At 43.0% G+C, this 20,438-nt stretch overlaps 1 protein-coding gene across 3 annotated transcripts in view; it reads right to left on the bottom strand.

Moving 5' to 3' along the window:
* The window catches only part of XPNPEP1 (X-prolyl aminopeptidase 1), a 53,957-nt gene extending 47,292 nt beyond the window's left edge, over positions 1–6,665 (bottom strand). The window contains exon 1 of one of the 3 annotated variants that reach the window (XM_045068500.1): positions 6,511–6,665. In XM_045068500.1, coding sequence (XP_044924435.1) covers positions 6,511–6,542 — 32 coding nt within the window. In that variant the 5' untranslated portion in view covers positions 6,543–6,665. The remainder of the gene's footprint in view (positions 1–6,510) is intronic. The other 2 variants (XM_004763881.2, XM_045068499.1) reach the window with 2 other exon arrangements.
* Positions 6,666–20,438: the final 13,773 nt, after the last annotated feature.

The following is a 20,438-nucleotide window of genomic DNA, read 5'->3' as shown; positions in this document are numbered from 1 at the left end:
AACAAGAATATGGTCTGTCAGGGAGAATGTGCTCTATGAAGAAAAGCAGAGCAGGGCAAAGGGAAGAGTGTCAGAGAGGTAAGGTGAAAGGTGATTTTATATGGGGTTGCCAGGCAAGGTCTCTTTGCTAACAGATGATATTCTAGATAGAGTCCTTTAAAAAAGGAATCAAGCCATGTGAATGTCTAAGAAAAGGATGTTCTAGAAAAGGAGAATTTTAAGTGCAAAGGCCCTAAGGCAGAAGTATGCCTGGTACACATCAGAGAAAGCAAAGAGGCCAGTGGGGTTGCACATGCTGGCAGGAAGAGACATATACGTGATTAGGAAACAAGATCAGAGAGGCAACAAGAAGCCTTTAATAGGTGATACAAAGGGTTTGGATTTTACTCAGCTACGAACTTAAAAGTAATTTTATTATATTTACCACATTTTTATGTGTTAGTAGAGGGAGAAGAGCCCACATTAGGTCAGTCTACCACACAGAGAACCAGAAAGACCAGAGATTTTCACTAATCACTCCAGGTCGGTTGCCAGACAGAGAATTTAATTTTGTTGGACCGAATGGGATGTTCTTTATTGAGGGAATCATATATTCTTTCATTAAAAAATAGAACATATCAGTATTTCTTATAAATGTAAGTACAAATGTCCTCAAAAAAATACTAGCAAAACTGAATCCAGTAACATATAAAAAAGGATCATACACCAGGACACCTGGGTGGCTCAGTCAGTTAAGCGTCTGCTTTTGGATTAGGTCATGATCCCAGATATCCTCGGTTCGAGTCCTGCATCAGGCTCCCTGCTCAGTGCAGAGTCTGCTTCTCCCCCTGCCTGCTGCTCTTTCTCTCTCTTTCTCTCTCTCGCTCTCTGACAAATAAATGGGTAAAATCTTAAAAAAAAAAAAAAAAAATCATACTCCATCACCACATAGGATTTATCCCAGGGAAGCAAGATTGGTTCAACATATAAAAATTAATGTAATAAAAATTATCAATAGAATAAAAAATAAAAACTACATGACCACCTCAACAGACAGAGAAAAAGCATTTTGACAAAATCCAACACTTCTCCATGATAAAAGCACTCCGTAAATCGGAAGAAGAGAAATTCCTCAAACTGATCAGGAATACTACAAAAATCCCCAAGCTAGCATCATCTTTAATGTTAAAAGGCCAAATGTTCTCCCCCTAAGACCAAGAACAAGACAGAGATGTCCAATCTTGCTACTTCAGTCAACATTGTACTGGAGGAGGCACCCAGATTAGAAAAGAAGGAAAATTATCTCTACTTGCAAAGGACATTATCTTAAATAAAGAAAATCCTAAAGAATCTACACAAAAGAATTAGAACAAACAAGCTCATCAAGGCTGCCAGATACAAAATTAATATACAATAATAAATTGTTTTTCTATATACTTAAAATGAAGAATCCACAAATGAAATTAAGAAAAGTTCACTTAACAACAGCACTAAAAGAGTAAATACCTAGGAATAAATTTAAAATAGATGCAAAACTTCTACTCTGAAAACAACACACCACTGTTGAAAGAAGTTTAAGAAGACCTACATAAATGGAAAGACATTCCATGTTCATGGATTAGAAGACTCAATATTGGGGCACCTGGATGGCTCAGTGGGTTAAGCCTCTGCCTTCAGCTCAGGTCATGATCTCAGAGGCCTGGAATCCAGCCCTGCATCGGGCTCTCTGCTCAGCATGGAGACTGCTTCCCCCTTTCTCTCTCTGCCTGCCTCTCTGCCTACTTGTGAACTCTCTCTCTGTCAAATAAATAAATCTTTAAAAAAAAAAAAAAAAAGAAGACTCAATATTGTTAAAATGGCAATACTCCCCCAAAATAACCTAGAGGCAACCCCTATCAAATTTCAGCTAGCTTGTATGTGCTAAAATTCTTATGAAAATAGAATCCAGAACAGCCAAATCAATCTCGAAAAAGAACAAAGCTGGAGGATTCATCCTCCCTGATGTCAAAACTAATAAAACTACAGTAATCAAGACAGTGTGATATTGGCATAAAGACAGACTTACAGATCAATGAAATAGAACAAGTTCAGAAATAAACCTCACATTTACTGTGAATTTTGTGTATGTTTTATTTTTATCTTTATTTATTATCAAATATTTTTAATTAACATATAATGTATTATTTGCCCCAGGAGTACAGGTCTGTGAATCATCAGGCTTACACAATTCACAGCACTCACCACAACACATACCCTCCCCAATGTCTATAACCCAGCCAACCTATCCCTACCCACCCAACCCCCAGGAACCCTCAGTTTGTTTCATGAGTACTGCCAATTTTTGACAACAGTGCCAAAACTATCCAATGGAGAAAAAAAATAAATAGTTTCCAACAAATAATGCTGGGACAACCAGATATCCACACGCCATAAACAAAAATTAACTCAAAATGGATCATAAACATAAATTTTTTTTAGAAGAACAGACGTAAATCTGCCTGATCTTGGAGTGGGCAATGATTTCTTAGATATGATGCCAAAAGCGTAAGCAACCAAAGAAAAGAGATACGATGGATTTCATTAAAGACTTCTGTACTTCAAAGGATACCGTCAAAAAAGTGAAAAGACAACCAAAAAATGAGTCAAAACACTTGCAACTCATATCTGATAAGTGTCTAACATCCAGAGTATATAAAGAACTACTACAACTCAACAATAAAAAGACCACCCAATTTTAAAATGGTCAAGGGTATCTGAATAGACTTTTTTTTTTAAGATTTTGTTTATTTATTTGACAAATGGACATCACAAGTAGGCAGAGAAGCAGGCAGAGAGAGAGAGAAGGAAGCAGGCTCCCCACTAAGCAAAGAGCCCGACATGGGGTTTGATCCCAGGCCCCTGGCATCATGACCAGAGCCAAAGGCAGAGGCTTTAATCCACTGAATAGACATTTCTGAATAGACATTTCTCCAAAGAAGATATACAAATAAGCACATGAAAAAACTTTAAACATCTTTATCCATTAGGGAAATGCAAATCAAAACCATAATGAGATATAATTTTACATGCAATAGGAAAGTTATAATTAAAAAAAGACAGTAACAAGTATGGGTAAGGATGTGGAAAAACTGGAACCCTCAAACAATGCTGGTGGGAATATAAAATGGTGTAGCGACTTTGGAAAACAGTCCAGTATTCCTCAAAACATTAAATAAAGAATTATCCCATACTCAGTAATTCCACTAGGTATGGGAAACTGAAAAATCTAAGTCCACATAAAAACTTGTATACACATGTTCATAGCATATTCGAAATATCCATAAAGTAGAAACAACCCAAATGTCCATCAACTGATGAATGGATAAATAAGTGGCCTATCCATGCAATGGAATATTACTTGGCAATTAAAAAGGAATCAAGTAATGATAACATGCTACAACACAGTGAAGTTTGAAAACATTTTACGCTAAGTGAAAAAAGGCAGTCACAGAAAACCATATTTTGTATGAATCTGTACACAATGTCCAGAAGAGGCAAATCCATAGAGACAGAAACTAACCGGCCACTGCCTAGAGCTAGAGTGAAGCTGGGGGAAATGAGGACTGCCCGCTAACATGTACAGGCTTTCTTTTGGCAGGGGGATAAAGATGTTTTAAACTGACAGTCCTGATGGTTGTACGACTCTAGTGAATATTCTAAAAGCCACTGAAATGTTTGTTTTTAAAAGGTGAACTGTGTGGTACATGAATTACATCTCAATAAAGCTGTTTTATTTTACAAAGTAAGAAACTTTTTTTTTTTTTTTTTTGGACAGAGATCACCTGATTTCCCTTGACTTCATATACCCATTGACAAGACGGTGAGCCAAGGAAGTCAGTTTCTCTACACATTCGGAGTTAACTGGTCCCAGTGACTAACTGGGACACAGGCAAGAGAGCTGGAGGGACATTATTCACAAGTAGGTCTACTCATTCACTTTATAAGAGAACAAAGATAATGTACCACAGGCCATACACAAGCGCAAAGACAAGAAATCAGGTCTGACACAGGATGCTCACAGGAGAATTTGAATTCAAACTCTCTCCCTAAGCATAACTACCTCTACCTTCCCATCAGGCTCAAAGGGGCCATGAAGCAGGTAAACATTACAGTTGTTCTGCTCCTGTCCTACCCTGGTCTCTGCAGAATCCAGGATCCTTGAACAGATACCTTCTCAGGCTCAGCTGAAGAAGGGTTACCATTTTTTCTTTTGCTTTTTTTTTTTTTTTTTTTTTTAAGGGTTATCATTTAAATGTCAGAGCTACAATGTACCTCAGGGACCATCCAACTCAGCTCCCTCCTCTAGACAAAGAAACAGAAACAGAGATCAAACAACTTGCTGGAAACCTCAGAGCTAGCTGGTGACAGAGATGGTCTAGAACCACAGTCCAGGCCTCCCAACTGCCAGCAGTTCTCTTCCCATTCCCAGGACTTCCTCAGCCTACACCTTCTCAACGTCATGATGTCAGGAAGTGGGTCTAGGGAAAGAAGCATGTGAAGAACTTCTAGTTCAATCTTTGCACAAGATGGGTAGAATACCTCTTTCTCTCTCTTTTTATAGAAATCCCAACAGGGTTGTGCTTATCATCCCCTTACCCTGGTCCATGAGAATCCTACAGGTCTATCACCCGGATGGGACAAAACAAGGACCCAGTTGCTCAATCACACCTCAGTTCAGATAGGGGTATACTGAAACAAGTTTTAGGGTGCGGTAGTGAGAAATGCAGTCTTTTCTCACCCAAAGTCTACCCCTCCCTCTTTTGGTCAAAGCACAATGGTTTCCATCTGAGACTGTCTTGTCTCCATTTTCAGTCATTCATTCAGAGTAGGGATGAATCTCATCCCCTCACCCACCAAGTTCTGGGACCCAGGCCTGGGCAATCTATTCTTGTGGCCATGACTGGTTCAGGAATAAACATAAGGTCAAGTCAGCCCACTGGAAATCAGATCTGGCCACAGATCTGTGCTCCAACCCTTAGGAAAGAGGGCTCTATTTCTGCTGGGGCTGCCAGCATAGAATGGTCATACTTCCAGAAGGAAAGTCTGCCTGAGAATGAAGCCAATACTTAAGAAATCAGAGCCAAGAGATGCAAAAAAGAGGCCAAGTCTGATGCCAGTGTTGGTCTCCTGTACTCAGTTGCACTAGAAGCCAGCTCAACCCTTTTTTACCTAAGTCAGTTTTACCCGAACCGCAAGAAATTCTCATGTTTACACTGAGTAGCTCTTAAATTTTGCCACTAGGGAAAGGGCCTAGGGCAAACAGCCCTTCTCAGCCTCTCAATTGCCTTCCGTGTATGGTAAGGAGGCTCTACCAGCTGATGCTGAAAGACCCTTCTGCCCTCGAAATGTTGTGATTCTATAAATCTAATCTTGGTCCTCGAAGCCACTTATGTGCCTAGGACCTAATTCATCATTAGCCACCTGCCTAACCCCATTGTCAGCAGTTAATATAGGGCAACTCCTTCCACACCAGGTTTGGAACACCTCCCCACATCCTTCCACAAGACAGGCCTGGTTCTCTACTCATCCCTCCTTCTCTACTCATCCCCAACATGACATGGCAAGGCCAAGGCCCGGTCGAGGTCAGCTTGCGATCTGTCCACTCAAAACCACACTACCAGCCACGGTCTGTGTTCAGAAAGTGAGCCTGGCCATGCTTCCACGTGTATTCACTCAAGTCTCAACTGGCCTGAGGATGACTGACCCCAATCCCGTGTGGATCGCCAAGGATTCTGGCTTCCCGTCTTTGTGATCTCCAAACATTTCTCAGTCTCCCACTTTGTCAGAAGTACAGCCCAGCTGTGGCGGGAGTATAAACCGAAATGTGTCTGAGACGAGGGGATTACCGTTCCCAGCCCCCTGTCCCCAGGGAGAGCCCAGGACTGGTTACTGGTGGGATCTTGGAGAGATTATGCCAAAGTATTCCCTCACACAGCCTCTGAAACCATGTGGGTGGGGATGGGCCCGCGGGTGCCAATCTTCCTGGCGATGGTAGATCAATAAGGCGAACCGCTGGTGTATTGTCAGGGCTGTAAATCTGAAGATTATATTCCGCGGGAAGAGGGGCAAGGGCAGGGGCTCGCCCACTTCCCCGGACACCCGGAGACACCCGGAGGCGCCCAGAGGGGCCAACTTCCTGCAACAGCGGGGGCCTTCCTGCCAGGCCAGGGCAGGGGGAGAGGTGGGACACGGACACCGCCCCTCGGGCTGAGCGCCGCAGCTCCGCGGGCACACACCTTCGGGGACCGGGATCCGGCTGCCCGAGGGTGCCCGCGGCCCTCCTGAAACGAACCTGAACTTGCCCGGCTGCAATGGTCCCCTCCCCCTGCTCCCGCTCAGGGGGCTCCCGCAAGCCGGGGCCCTCTCCGGACTATGGTGGGCCGCCTGCGGCTTCTCCCCTTCTGGTTCCTGCCCTCCGGGGTGCAAAATGCGCGTCCGGGCCCCGGGGATCGCGCACAGCCCAGAAGCCGGCTCCCCGGCAGAGTCCCTCACCTGACTCGCGGTGCCTTTCTGGAGGCTGCCATTCGGCGGTGACGTGCCCCGGCCCACGTCAGGGGAGCGCAGACCAGCTGATCACCCTAGGAAGAGCAGGAAGGAGCGAGGCCCGCGTGCACACTGCAAGCGCGCGAGCCGGGCGGCCACGCCCCCTTCTGTGGCGTGCGCTCGCGCCGCGGCCCCGCCCACCCGCAGGCCCCGCCCGCCAGCCCGGAGCTCTGGGCGTGCGGTCAGGGAGGCGGGAAACAGGAGGCGGGTCTGCGTTTCCACCCCATGAGGCTTTGCCTGTTCCCCCCCCCCCGCAGCGAGTTAAGGAGTGGAGGCCATACCACGGCCCCGTCATATCTGCTGATTTTTCTCCTGTTCCCCAAAGAGAAAAAAGAGGAACTTGGCCGGCTGAACGGGCTGTGGCGCGAAGAGCTGCCCTCCAGGGAGGCTCCGACCTTGAAGAGGGCAGAGAGGAGAGAGACAAAGCCAGCTCTGACAGTACTCCAGCAGGGTCTCACTTTCTGAGGCTTTAGAGATGTCCCCCAAAATCACTTCCCCAGGCAACGTCCAAATCCAGCTGGCCACTCCACACGGAGAGCTAACAGGCTCTTCAGACTTCAAATGTCTGAACCAAGCATGAAAACAAAACAAAACTGCTCCACCAGTCTTGGCCATCTCAGCCAGTGGCTACTCCATTCTTTCAGGATGCTCCGGCCAAAATCTTGAAGCCACCCCTGCCCTCTTCGCTCAAACACTCCCCAACCCCTCCACCCCGCCGGTCAGATCCTGTTGACCTGTTTTGAAAATAAATCCCTAATCCGAGGCGTCTCACCACCCCTCCTGTCCCTGCTCTGGTCTGGCACACTTGTGTGATTGATTTTACTGGCCTCCCTCCTGCCACCCACACCTGCACGGTCTAGCCTGAACACTGCAGCCAGGTCTATCCTTCGAAGTCTGAGATCATGTTGCTACCCAGCTTAGCACTTTCTGATGGTTCCTCAGGTCACGCAAGCCAAAAGCTCTATTTGATCTGCCCCAAACTTCACTTCCTTCTATTCTCACCTTGCTCACTCTGCTCCAGCGAAAACTAGCCTCCTTTCTTGTCTTGAAAAAACTAGGCACACTCATGCCCCAGGGCCTTTGGACTTGCTCTTTCTCCAAATATTAGGGCTCTCTTCCTCACCTTTCTCTCAACTTGCCTGTGAGTCTTTGCTCACTTTGCTCATCTTCTCTCTTAAAAAAAAAAGGGGGGGGGCGCGGCTGGGTGGTTCAGTGGGTTAAAGCCTCTGCCTTCGGCTCAGGTCGTGATCCCAGGGTCCTGGGATCGAGCCCCCCCTTGGGCTCTCCGCTCCGCGAGGAGCCTGCTTCCTCCTCTCTCTGCCTGCCTCTCTGCTTACCTGTGATTTCTCTCTGTCAAATAAATAAATAAAATCTTAAAAATATATATATTGATTTGAGAGTGAGAACGAGCAAGGAGAGGGGCAGAGGGAGAAACAGACTCCCAGCTGACCAGGGAACCTGATGCGGGGACCTGTTGCAGACCTTCTCTGACCACCTTGTTTAAAATACAATCTTGCCACCAATCCTAATCCCCCTTACCCTGCTGTATTTTTTTCCATAGTGCCTATCACCTTTTACTATGATAAAAATTTACTTGTATTGTATTATATTCTATCCCCTCATACACACACACACACACCACGCACGCACAAACACACACAATAGCCATCAGTGCAAGGATTATGTATCTGCTGTTTAATGATGAACAATTCCTGCCATGTGGTAGGTTCTCACTGCATATTTTCTGCATGAATGAATGCCCCTAGAATGTGCAGTTCTCAAGGCTAAGGGATTCTGGTGCTTAGAACAGCACCTGGCACAGAGTCAGCACTTAGGAAATATTTGCTAAGTGAAAGTAACCATGTTTTTAAAGGTGATCTACATTTCTTGCTTTGACCTTGGTGAAGGCCTTAAGACACCTTATCAAATAGGTCCTGTCATCTGCCAGAACGTGAAGTTCTGGTTGTTATTCAATAAGCATTTAGATAAGCTAAATTAGGCCCCCTAGAAAAAGTCTGAAAGAACGAAAAGATGTGGCGCCTTGGAAAGCAGCAGACGGCTGTTTCATGTCCCCAGATTTATAGAGCCAAAAAAGAAGGAGATTGTAAATAAAATGACTGGTTCCAGCCCACATCTGATAGATGGTGGGAAAGATCAAGTTGTAAGAGAAAAAAGGAAATGTCAGAGAGGCGGATAAGTGGGACGCCAAAGAAACAGGTATTTCGTAATCACACTGCCTAGGAGGAGTCTGCTCAGAATTTACAGCATCTGGCTTTAGCAGAGAGAATACTTTGTGTTCCCTGGACCGGATTTGAATTCCGGTTTGCCATCTTACAAGACAGCCCTTCCCATCTGAAGCTTCTTCTGGGACAAACTCAGAGAGAGATTGTTGGGCCAAATTATCACAAAAGGTGAGAACACTGGGGTTATGTCAGGCTCTTCAGTCCTCACATGTCTGGAGAGGTGGAACAGTCACTAATGTTTACGGAGCGCTATGTGCCTGGCCCACAACTACCAAGGAGTGGAGGACTGTTATGCTCATTTTACGGATGAGGAGACTGAGGTTTTCAGAGGTTAAGTCACTTGCCCAAAGTCCACAAGCTAGGCAGGGGTGGGGCTCTGTGGGGTACATTCAGGCAGTGGGATGGATTCCTAGCCCCCAAACCCTTAAACACAAAGGAACCCTAGAAGTCACCTCATCCAACCTGGTAGTCCAGACCCTGGCTGGAGAGAAGCAGCCGGATTCAACATTCAAACCCAGACTGCATGGGCCTTAGATATAGCCAGAACATTAAGTGTGTAAAAAGAATGAATTGTACCCCTCACACCCGCAATTCATATTTCGAAGCCCCAACCCCCAGTATCTCAAAATGTAATTGATCATATTTGGAAATAGAACCACTGGAGATGTAATCACTCAAATGAGGTCATACTGAAGCACTAGACCTCTAATCCAATAGGACTGGTATCTTTATAAGAAGGGGAAACTTGGACACAGACAGAACACCATGTGACAATGAAGGCAGACATCACAATGATGCATCTACATGCCAAACATTGCCACCATACGAACAGAAGCTAGGAGAGGGGCACGGAACAGATTCTCTTTCATGACCCTCAGAAGGGACCAAACCCACCTTGATCTTGGAGTTCCAGCTTCCAGAACTGTGAGAAAATACATTTCTGTTCAAACCACCTAGTTTGTGGTACTTTGTGACAAAAACCCTGGGAAACAATACAAAATTAGTTCTACATGTTGAAGCGTGTGAATTGTGGGACTTATTTTGGCCACACAATATTCACCCATTCTCCTTCCTTTCCTCCCTCCCTCCCCAGCTCATTCTCAATCTGTGTTATTCTGGTGAAATACTTGGATTCCAGGAGTCTTTGATGACTTGGGCACAAGCTGCGGTGAAGACTGAGATTGCTATGGGACCAGGGCAACGTGGTTTACATGGTGAAAGCTGGCACAGAGCTTTGTTCTCCTCTGCCAGGCAAAAACCTGGATGCATGTTTTCTGGAACTGCTGCCTCTGCTAGCAACATGTGAGCAGCACCAAAGTCGCAGAAGGCAGAGCAAAAGGAAAGGAAGAGAAGCTGAAACATCATTGTAAGGACCTATTTAACAAGAGGCTTTCATTAAGGTTAAACTGTCCCTGCTCCCCTTGCCCCAAGGGATTCACTTAAAAACAAGTCCTGGAAACCTGCTCCAGGTAACAAAGCCCAGATACAAGGGTGGGTCAGGCCAGGTGAAGACATCCGATCAGTGGGGGGACGCATACTATCTCCCTGGTTACCAAGGAGTATGAGCCCTGCCCTTTGGGAGCCTTTTTGGCGCCAATCCTAATCAAGGTGTAATAGGCTGGTTCAAATGTCTACTAGGGTAAATTATAATTCAATTGTTCACCTAGCATCACTGTGGAGTTTCCTGTGTATGTTACAATCTCATTGGTCACCTATGCGTGGCCAGACCCGACCGCATGGCCTTTGCCCTTAAAACCTAGTCTGTGAAACAGAGAAGGGTCACCCTCTCTTGTAAGAGGTGTGTCCCTGAACGTTTGGTTAGATTCTTGATGCTTGGCGCGAAATAAAGCTTTGCTTGACCTTCGCTGTATATCAGTCTCTCTCCTTTAATCATGTACCCATTATTGGGGCATAACATCATCATGTTATTTGAGCCCTGAATCCTGCCATGCCTGAAACCAAATCTCCCACTGGACTTTTCAAATATCAGCCAAAAAATTTCCCTTTGTGTTTACGTCAGTTTGACATGGATTTTCTGTCACTTGCACTTGAAAGACTCCTCCCTGAATCATTTAAGTAAGTTGCATTCCATTTGTGCAACTGAATGTTATGCATGAAGTAGATATAATTTTATTAATATTGATAATTAGTTATGAACTAAGAAATGGAAAAGGCCGATTACAAAACAATGTAATATCCCATTTTTATGATTATATATGCACATATATCTCTACTAACATAGATGCCTTTTTAAAATAAAAGGAGAATGATCCACAAAGTGTTAAACGTTCATCTTGAAGTGACAGAATTTGGGGTGATCTTAATTTTGCTCTGCTTCTTTATTTTAAGATTGGTTTTGTTATTTTTAAAAAGCTCCAAACACTACTCCTTTTTCTGACCCTTTCTCCTTTAAAGACAGAATGAAGGACTTGTTTCATTCTCCAAATATGAGCACCACAAGCAAAGTAGCCCTCCAACACTCAACCATTGATGGGGGGAAAGGGAGCAACATCCCTTTTGATAAAACCCCAGATGAAAGGACTGAAAAAATAAAAATCCTTGTAGGATATCAAACAAAATTACAACTTTAGAGGAGGCTTTTAACCTTTTCAAACATTTCAGTTTGTTCTAATAAAATTGATCGCTATAGAACCAATGATGAGTGAGGCTCTCATAAATTGGTACAATATGGCCTTATTTTTGTAAAGCTAACCAAAAGATAGGCTTGTGGCTACACCCTAGAAAGGAATGGGAGAAGAAAAGCCAACTTTTGGGACTGTACAGCCTGCCAGAACAATGGACTGTAAATTAAGGGTGGGAGAATGCATTTGGCTCAGCTCAGAATCTACTCCCCCTTTGTATTCAATGAAAACTGAACTCAGACCTTTTGATATCTGAGTTCTATTTACTCTTGGCAAAGTTCAGTTCTTTGGTTCAAATGAAAAAAAAATTAATTTAAAGAGACCCAAAGGATTTCTTAGACATCAAATGGTTCTTGCACAAACAATATAATGATGAGCTAAGTGTAAATGAATCAGGAATATACAGAGTAAGTGACTGAAACACGCAGACCTCTCCTCATGATTCAGGAAAAGAGGCTCAGGGAAGCATTGTGTCTGTCTCTTCCTTTAAGGAGGATTCCTTTTTACCGTATTTTATCCTTTTCTCAAGAAGTCTTCAAGAGACCTTTGGAAAATGTGGGGAAAGGATGAGAGTATATCCAGCTGTTCCTGATGTTGACTTTTCACAATCCCTTCCTGGCTCTGCCTTGAAATCTGGGCTTTGGATAGAAACAGCATGGCCTAGAGGTAAAAGTCAAGGACAAGTTCTGGCCCTGACTCTGCCACTAAATAGGCGTGTGACTTTAGAACTGGCAGACTTTAGAACTCCTCTTCTCCGGTTTCCTAAGAATTGGGGTTTGACCAGCCTCTTCCAGACCTGCTATGCCTTTGATCAAGTTCTAATCAAAAGACTTGAAGCTGGCAGCCTGGCAGACATGCTTTGTGTGGCTCTGGCTATAGTCATTTTCCACAACAGTTTAATGGGGATATAATTCACTTCCTATACAATTTACCCATTTAAAGTACGCAACTCCGTGGCTTTTAGTATATTCCATTTTTTGAACATTTTTATCACCCTTGGCATGTACTTCCCATTTGCCTCCATCCTTTCTACTCTAGGCAATCACTAATCTACTTCCTATAGATCCGCCTCTTCTGGCTGTGTCAGATAAATGTAGTCTTATAGTATATGGTCTTTTGCAGCTGACCTCTTTCATTTCGCATAATGTTTTCAAGGTTTATCCATGTTGTAGTACGTACTTGATTCCTTTTTATTGTCAAATAATATCCCAGTACTGTTCATCCATTCATCAGTTGATGGACATTTGGGTTGTTTCCACTTTGGGGATATTGGGAGTGATGCAGCTATGAACATTCATGTACAAGTTTTTGTATGGACACACTTCCATTTCTCTTGAGTATATATGTAGGCATAGACATGTTGAGTCATATGGTCACTCTATGTTTCACCTTTTGAGGAAGTGCTAAGTTGTTCTTCAAAGTGGCTCCACCATTGTACATGCCCACCAGCAATGTCTGAGGGTTCCAATTTCTTCACATACTAATCAACACTTGCTGACATCTCTCTTTTTTATTTTAGTCATCCATTATAGTAGGTATAAAATGGTATCTTGTGGTTTTGATTTGCATTTCTTGAGAGCTAATGATGTTGAGCTTTTTTTTCCATGTGCTTATTGGCCATTTTCATATCTCCACTGGAGAAATAGCTATTTGGAACCTTTGCCCATTTTAAAATCGGGTTATTTTTTTCAGTATCGAGTTGTAAGCATTCATTATATACTCTAGATGCAAGTCCCTCATCAGACATATGATTTGCAAATATTTTCTCCCATTCCGTGGGTTCTTGCATTTTTAAATTCTAGTTAGATAGCAACATTTAAAAAAGGAAAGGTTTGCTATTTAAAAACCCCTATGTTCAGCTTCTTTTGAAAAATCAGGCCCTCACTTGTTAGGCAGCAACAAGCAGCATGAACAGAGCAGGGGCTTCTCCCTTAAGGTGGGATAGGGAGCCCTCCATTTAACCAGGCCCCTGTAGACAGCCCAGTATGTGACTTCTAAAGAATTTGACAAAGCATGGCCTTGATTCCAACTCCACTGAAATTGCCCTTGTGCAACCAAACTAAATCAACCACATCTTGCCGAAATGTTTTACCCCTGGCACACAAACACAGAATGCCCCAAACTTAGCACCAACTAGCAAGTCCTTCACTCTCCCTGTTTAGTGACTTGGATTTTGAAAGGCGTGGGGGCAACTCACTGGGGCTTGGCAAGGTCTGCAGAATTTTGGCAGCCCTCTCGGTACTTATGTCATGAGTGACCCTTGCCATAACGCATCCTCATTATTAACTCAAACAAGCCAAACTCAAACAAATGGAATCGAAAAACAGAGGAGCAGTCTGCCTGAACTTCAAAACACTACATAAAAATATCAGGAAAACAATTTCACGCTGAGGACCATAGCCAAGAAAAAAAATCACAATTTCTGATTGTTAAACGTCCCTTCCTCTAACCATAATTTGCCTGCTAAAAGCAGTCCCTTCTCAGCATAAAATGAAGAGCTCTAAAAATATGTATTAGTAACTTAATCTAGTCTATAACATTCTTTTCTTCTGTTTCTCATTAAACTTTGTTTACATTTTATTCATTTAAACCTTTTTATCCTTACTATTCTTTTTTTAAACAGCTGCATTGGTATATAATTCACGTACCATATAATTCACTCACTTAAAATACACAAGTAAGTGGGCCTTAATGTATTCACAGAGTTGTGCCACCATCACCACCATAACCTTTTAATCCCCCCAAAAAAACCCTTCACTCCTCACTTCACCATCCCCCCTCCTGGTCTTATAAAACCACTAATCTATTTTCTATCTCGGTAGGGTTTCCTCTTCTGAGCATTCCATATAAATGAAATTATGCAATACATCACCTTTTGTGTCCAGTTTCTTTCATTCAGCATAATACTATCAAGGTTCATCCATGCTGTGGCCTGTATCAGTGTCTCAGTCCTTTTTATGGCAGAATAGTATTCCATTGTATGGATATGCACACTGAATTTATCCATTCAAATGAATATTTGGGATATGCAAGGAACCCATGCAATTCAGTAGCGAAAAGAAATAATCCAGTTTATAAATGGGCAAAGGACCTGAATAGGGATTTTCCCAAAGAAGCCATACACATAGCCAACAGGTTTATGAAAAGGTGCTCAACGTCCCTAACCATCAGGGAAATGCAAATCAGAACCATGATGAGATATCACCCCACACCTGTTAGAATGGCTATTATCAAAAAGACAAGAATAAAAAGTGTTGGGGAGAATGTAGAGAGAAGGAAACCCTTGTGTATTGTTGGTGGGAATGTAAAATGACACAGCTATTATGGAAAATAGTATGGAGGTTCTTCAAAACATCAAAATAGAACTACCATATGATCCAACAATCCCACTTCTGGGGATATATCCAAAAATCACCATCTTTTTTTTTTTTTAAGATTTTTATTTATTTATTTATTTGTCAGAGAGAGAGCGAGCGAGAGCGAGTACAGGCAGACAGAGTGGAAGGCAGAGTCAGAGGGAGAAGCAGGCTCCCTGCGGAGCAAGGAGCCCGATGCGGGACTCGATCCCAGGACGCTGGGATCATGACCTGAGCCGAAGGCAGCTGCTTAACCAACTGAGCCACCCAGGCATCCCCAAAAATCACCATCTTAATAAGATATCTGCACTCCCATATTCACTGCAGCGTTATTCATGATAGTCAAGACATGGAAACAACCTAAGGGTCCATCAACAGATAATGCATAAAGAAAGTGTGATAATATATACACAGTGAAATATATTCTGCATTAAAGAAAAGGAAACCATCCATTTGAGACAACATGAATGAACCTGGAGAACAATGTGCTAAGTGAAACAAGCCAGACACAGAAAGACAATCATTTCATGATCTCACTTATATGTGAATTCTAACAACAACAACAAAAAGTTGAACTCATAGTAACAGAGCAGAATGGTAGTTAGCAGAGGCTAGCGGGAGGTGGAAAGTAAAGGGGGAAGAGGTAATATTTATCAAGGATACAAACTGTTAGTTGTAAGATGAGTAAGTTCTGGAGACCTTATGTACAACTTGGTGAATATAGCTAATGATAATGTATTATATATTTGAAATTTACTGAGAGAGTAGATTTTAAGTGTTCTCACCACAAAAAAAAAGTATGAGAGGTAATGGATATGTTAATTAGTTCAGTTGTGGTAATCATTTCAGAACATATATATATATCAAAACATCACACTGCATACCTTGAACATATATAATTTTGTCATAAGTAAATAAATAGATAAAATGTTCAATGGACATTCGAGCTATTTCCACTTTTTGGCTGTTGTAAAGAATGATGCAAATATTTATGTATAAGGTTTTTTGTAGATATATATTTTCATTGCTCTTGGGTTGTACCTTGGAGTGGAATTGCTAGGTCATATGGTAAGGTAATTCTGTTTAATATTTTGAAGAACTGTTTAACTGTATTCTAAAGTGGTTGCACCATTTTATATGTACACCAGCAATGAATAAGAGTTCTAATATTTCCACATCCAGGTCGGTTCTTATTATACTTTATCAATATATTTGTCCTTCCTCCATCTACTCGCTCCATATTACAAATGAAATTTCTTTTTTTTTTTCCTAAATCAAATTTCTAATGACTTTTGTCACTGGAAAACTGAGGTAGCACATCATAGTAGAGCCTTACTTAGCCTCTCATTTTAGGGAAACAGGCAGGAAAAATTACACCACAGACTTCCCCTATACTCTAGTAAATTAGATTTATTTCCCTAGGGCACCATAAGCCTGAGTCTCTAAGTAACTAGTCTAGATTATTTTAGGTACAAACAAAAAAAAGAAGTACTAATTCAATCACTTATATTAAGGCCATAGATTTACGGAATTTGGGAACTGGTAGGATCCCTTCATCTAAACCTTCATTTTATAAATGAGGATGTTCAAACCAAGAAATTCACGTGAGCAAGGCTACACAGTCGGGTTACTGCAGAAGACTGGCCTACTGCTTCCCCTCTATTCTTCTTGTTCTTCAGGCCACGGTCTCTCAAGTCAGCTGTGCAAACCCAGCGTAGCAAACCCTAGATGGTTATAATTTCAAGAGCAAGGGCTACATCCATACACACGTGAAGCAAAATGAAGAATTAGGGGATTCCTTGGATAATTTCCCCCACAAAACTGATGCAAGTGAAAACCACCATCAAAGGTTGTAAGTTTGGTACTGAAGGACTAAGTCTGGCCCTTAGGTATTTTAACTCATCCCACATGAAATATATATATATATATTTTTAACACCAGTTCTCATTGATCAGGTCAAACATATTGGAGGGATGTTTTTGCTGACTTTTTTTTTTTTAAGATTTTATTTATTTACCTGACAGAGGTCACAAGTAGGCAGAGACACAGGCAGAGAGAGAAGAGGGGAAGCAGGCTCTCTCCTGAGTAGAGAGCCAGATGCAGGACTCGATCCCAGGATCCCGGGACTATGACCTGAGCTGAAGGCAGAGGCTTTAACCCACTGAGCCACCCAGATGCCCCCCACCTCATGATGATTTTTAAAAAATAGTTGCCAACACAGAAAAATGAAGAGATTTCACCCCACCACCAAATAAATAAATAAATAAATAAATAAATAAAATCTGTTAAGATTGGGCCTGTGGTTCTTGCTAAAACTTTGCAACCAGACACGGTGGAGTCGAGCAGGGGTGTCCAGCACCCTGCCAGTGGGCTTCATGTGTCATGCTATCTGCCTTGTTCCTGGAAGTATTGAGCTGGGGACTCTTAATCCAAGTAATTGAGACATCTGTAAGGTGTTAGTACATTTGCTGTCTGCAGGAAGGTTCTAGGTGCTTTCACCATAACATCTTTGCTGCAGGGATTTTTGCCATATTTACTAACTGACCATAAGGCAATTTTGCTATACAAGATAAAACCATGAAAAATAAAAGAGGGACATTCATTTAAAAAAAAAATAATGAAACATGAAAAATGAACAACAAAATTTTAAAAACTATTACAAAATGTAAATTCTTGAATATATTCAAAACATATAGTATAGATTCACCGCAATACTGCACAAATAACTGATTTTATTTTGTGGACTGTACCTATGCACTTTTCTTCAAAGTCTTTTGTTTATGATACTATCTTTCTCCTTGTTAATGCATATTTTCATTCAGCATCACATTTTTTTTCCCACTAAAATTTCTTCCTTTATTAAAAGAAATACTAGGGGGGTGCCTGGGTGACTCAGTGGGTTAAAGCCTCTGCCTTCAGCTCGGGTCATGATCCCGGGGTCCTGGGATCGAGCCCCACATCGAACTCTCTGCTGGGCAGGGAGCCTGCTTCCTCCTCTCTCTCCCTGCCTGCCTCTCTGCCTACTTGTGATCTCTGTCTATCAAATAACTAAATAAATAAATAACCATTTAAAAAAAATACTAGGGACGCCTGGGTGGCTCAGTTGGTTAAGCAGCTGCCTTCAGCTCAGGTCGTGATCCCAGCGTCCTGGGATCGAGTCCCACATCGGGCTTCTTGCTCAGCAGGGAGCCTGCTTCTCCCTCTGCCTCTGCCTGCCATTCTGTCTGCCTGTGCTCACTCTCTCCCCCTCTCTCTCTCTGATAAATAAATAAAACCTTTTAAAAAAAATACTAGCATGAATATTTGTTACTGAGCTTTTATTGCATTGTGAAAGCCTTCTTTTAAACAAAAAATTATTTATGTTTTTGAGAAAGAGTGAGTGTGTGAGCATACAAGCTGGTGCAGGGGGAGTGCACAAGGAGAGGGAGACCCTGGAGATCCAGGACCCTGGATCACGACCTGAGCCAAAAGCAGATGCTTAACCAGCTGAGCCACACAGGACCCCTTTTGAAAAACTTCCATACTGGCATTTCCTCTTGGCATATTCCCACATGTGTGTTGATAGATGTTCTAAAGTTCTACGGGAGATGTGGGTTCAAAAGTGCACCACTGTATAGACTATTATGAAGGTTAAGATTTATATAATAAAAAAAAAATGGGAGTACTGCATCTAGAGAAATGAAACTAAACTGTGTCAACCAATTCTTTTTTTTCTTTTATGACACAAATGCCTTATGGTCAGTTACTTACGCAGTGAAAGCATTTGTGGCAAAGGTGCATACGCCAGTGATGGTTACAGTGACAATACCAGACATGCTGCAGGACTGCTTCCAATCTGCACGGCTCTGGTTCGTAGAGAGAAAGACAAACACCAGACAGACAGATACTGGTGAGCGACTGAGATCTTTGCAGGGTTCGAGGGCTTATCAGGGGGGCAGATGATCAAAAGAGGAGCCCCAGAGTGCCGAGAAGGTAGGGCGAGGAGGAGGCTGTGGGGCCTCTTCAGGACCTCCTTTTGGCCAAAGTTCACAAAATAAGCAGCAGATGCTGTAGGAACCCACACATTTCAAAGAGAAATAAGGACAGTGTTGCCTCAGAGCACAGGTCCCCACGGGAGGAAGGCTGGGAACAGCGTGTGGTCTTGTGAGCTGGGGCCCTTCAGGTGCAAGGAGCTGGGCTTCCCTTGTTTCCAGAAAGTGCCATCTCGTTTGCTGCTCAGCACGTCAATTCTCGTCATCAATTGCTCATTGCTGATTGGGAAAAAGAACAGGTGACCCAAAAGGCTATCTGAAACGAGACAAAAGAACACACGAGAAGCACTTTGCACTGTATCTGGAGCCCAGAGAGAACACAGTAAACCTTAGCTCTGTTATTATTGGTGAACTCCCACGGTGCATTTTAAAAATCTGATATCTATACATCTTCATAAAATCACGACTGTCAAAACTAGAGTCCTTGGAGACCTTCTAGTTCACTGAACTTATGAGAAAAGCGGTTTCATCCCCCAGAGAAAGAGGTGGGGGCCCTCCCCACTGTGTGGCCCTATCAATCTGGGGTTTTGTCAGTGCTCTGATCCTGAAAAACCAGGCACACCTGTACATAGGAGGGGAGCTTGGCCCAAGGGGTAGGCCTTACTCTTAGGCTGAAGAGTCACCTTTCTGGGCAGTTTTGGCTCACTATTTAACAGTCAGAAGTTAAGAGGCCCCTGGGTGAGGCTCAGAGACAAATGAGCTCGGAACACATGGGGGAGGGCATGATTTACATCCTCTCCCTCCTCAACGGAGTCGCTGGAGTGTGTGAGGAGTGGGATGGACTGGACGCTCTCAGGTTGGAGTTCAACACAGCTGTAAAAACAGCCCATCCCCATGACACACACAACCCCCCTCCCCCCACGCTCTGGCACAAAGGAGCAGCAGAGTGGCTTAAGGAAGTAAGAGCCAAGCAGGAACGGCTCTTAAGTGGAGAGAGAGTAAAACAGAAAGTTTCTATTGTATGACCTCATCACCAATCAGGTCTTTCTTCCTTTCTTTGGAATTAGGAAGAACTGGAATCATGTGGGTATTAAGTAATTTAAAAAAAAAAAAAAAAAAAAGTTGTAAAAAAAATGTTGTAGATTAAAAAGCTCTAAAGAAGATTTTGGGGGTGCCTGAATGGCTCAGTGGGTTAGGACCTCTGCCTTCGGCTCAGGTCATGATCCTGGGGTCCTGGGATCGGGCCCCACATCGAGCTCTCTGCTCAGCAGGGAGCCTGCTTCCCCCCTCTCTCTGCTTGCCTCGCTGACTACTTGTGATCTCTGTCTGTCAAATAAATAAATAAAATCCTTAAAAAAAAAAAAAACAAAAAAGAAGATTTTGTTGTCTGTCATGATCACCAGTTCTCAGGGCCTAACAACCACAGACAGACTTTAAAAATTGAAAAACCTGGGGCGCCTGGGTGGCTCAGTGGGTTAAGCCACTGCCTTTGGCTCAGGTCATGATCTCGGGGTCCTGGGATCAAGTCCCGCATGGGGCTCTCTGCTCAGCAGGGGGCCTGCTTCCCTTCATCTCTCTCTGCCTGCCTCTCTGCCTGCTTGTGATCTCTCTCTGTCAAATAAATAAATAAAATCTTTAAAAAAAAAAAATTGAAAAACCTGAAGC

The sequence above is a fragment of the Mustela putorius genome, unplaced genomic scaffold (assembly GCF_011764305.1).
Source record: "Mustela putorius furo isolate JIRA1106 unplaced genomic scaffold, ASM1176430v1.1 tig00003909_pilon_pilon_pilon, whole genome shotgun sequence".
In the NCBI taxonomy this organism is placed as follows: Eukaryota; Metazoa; Chordata; class Mammalia; order Carnivora; family Mustelidae; genus Mustela; species Mustela putorius.
This window is presented reverse-complemented; position numbering and strand designations above follow the sequence as displayed.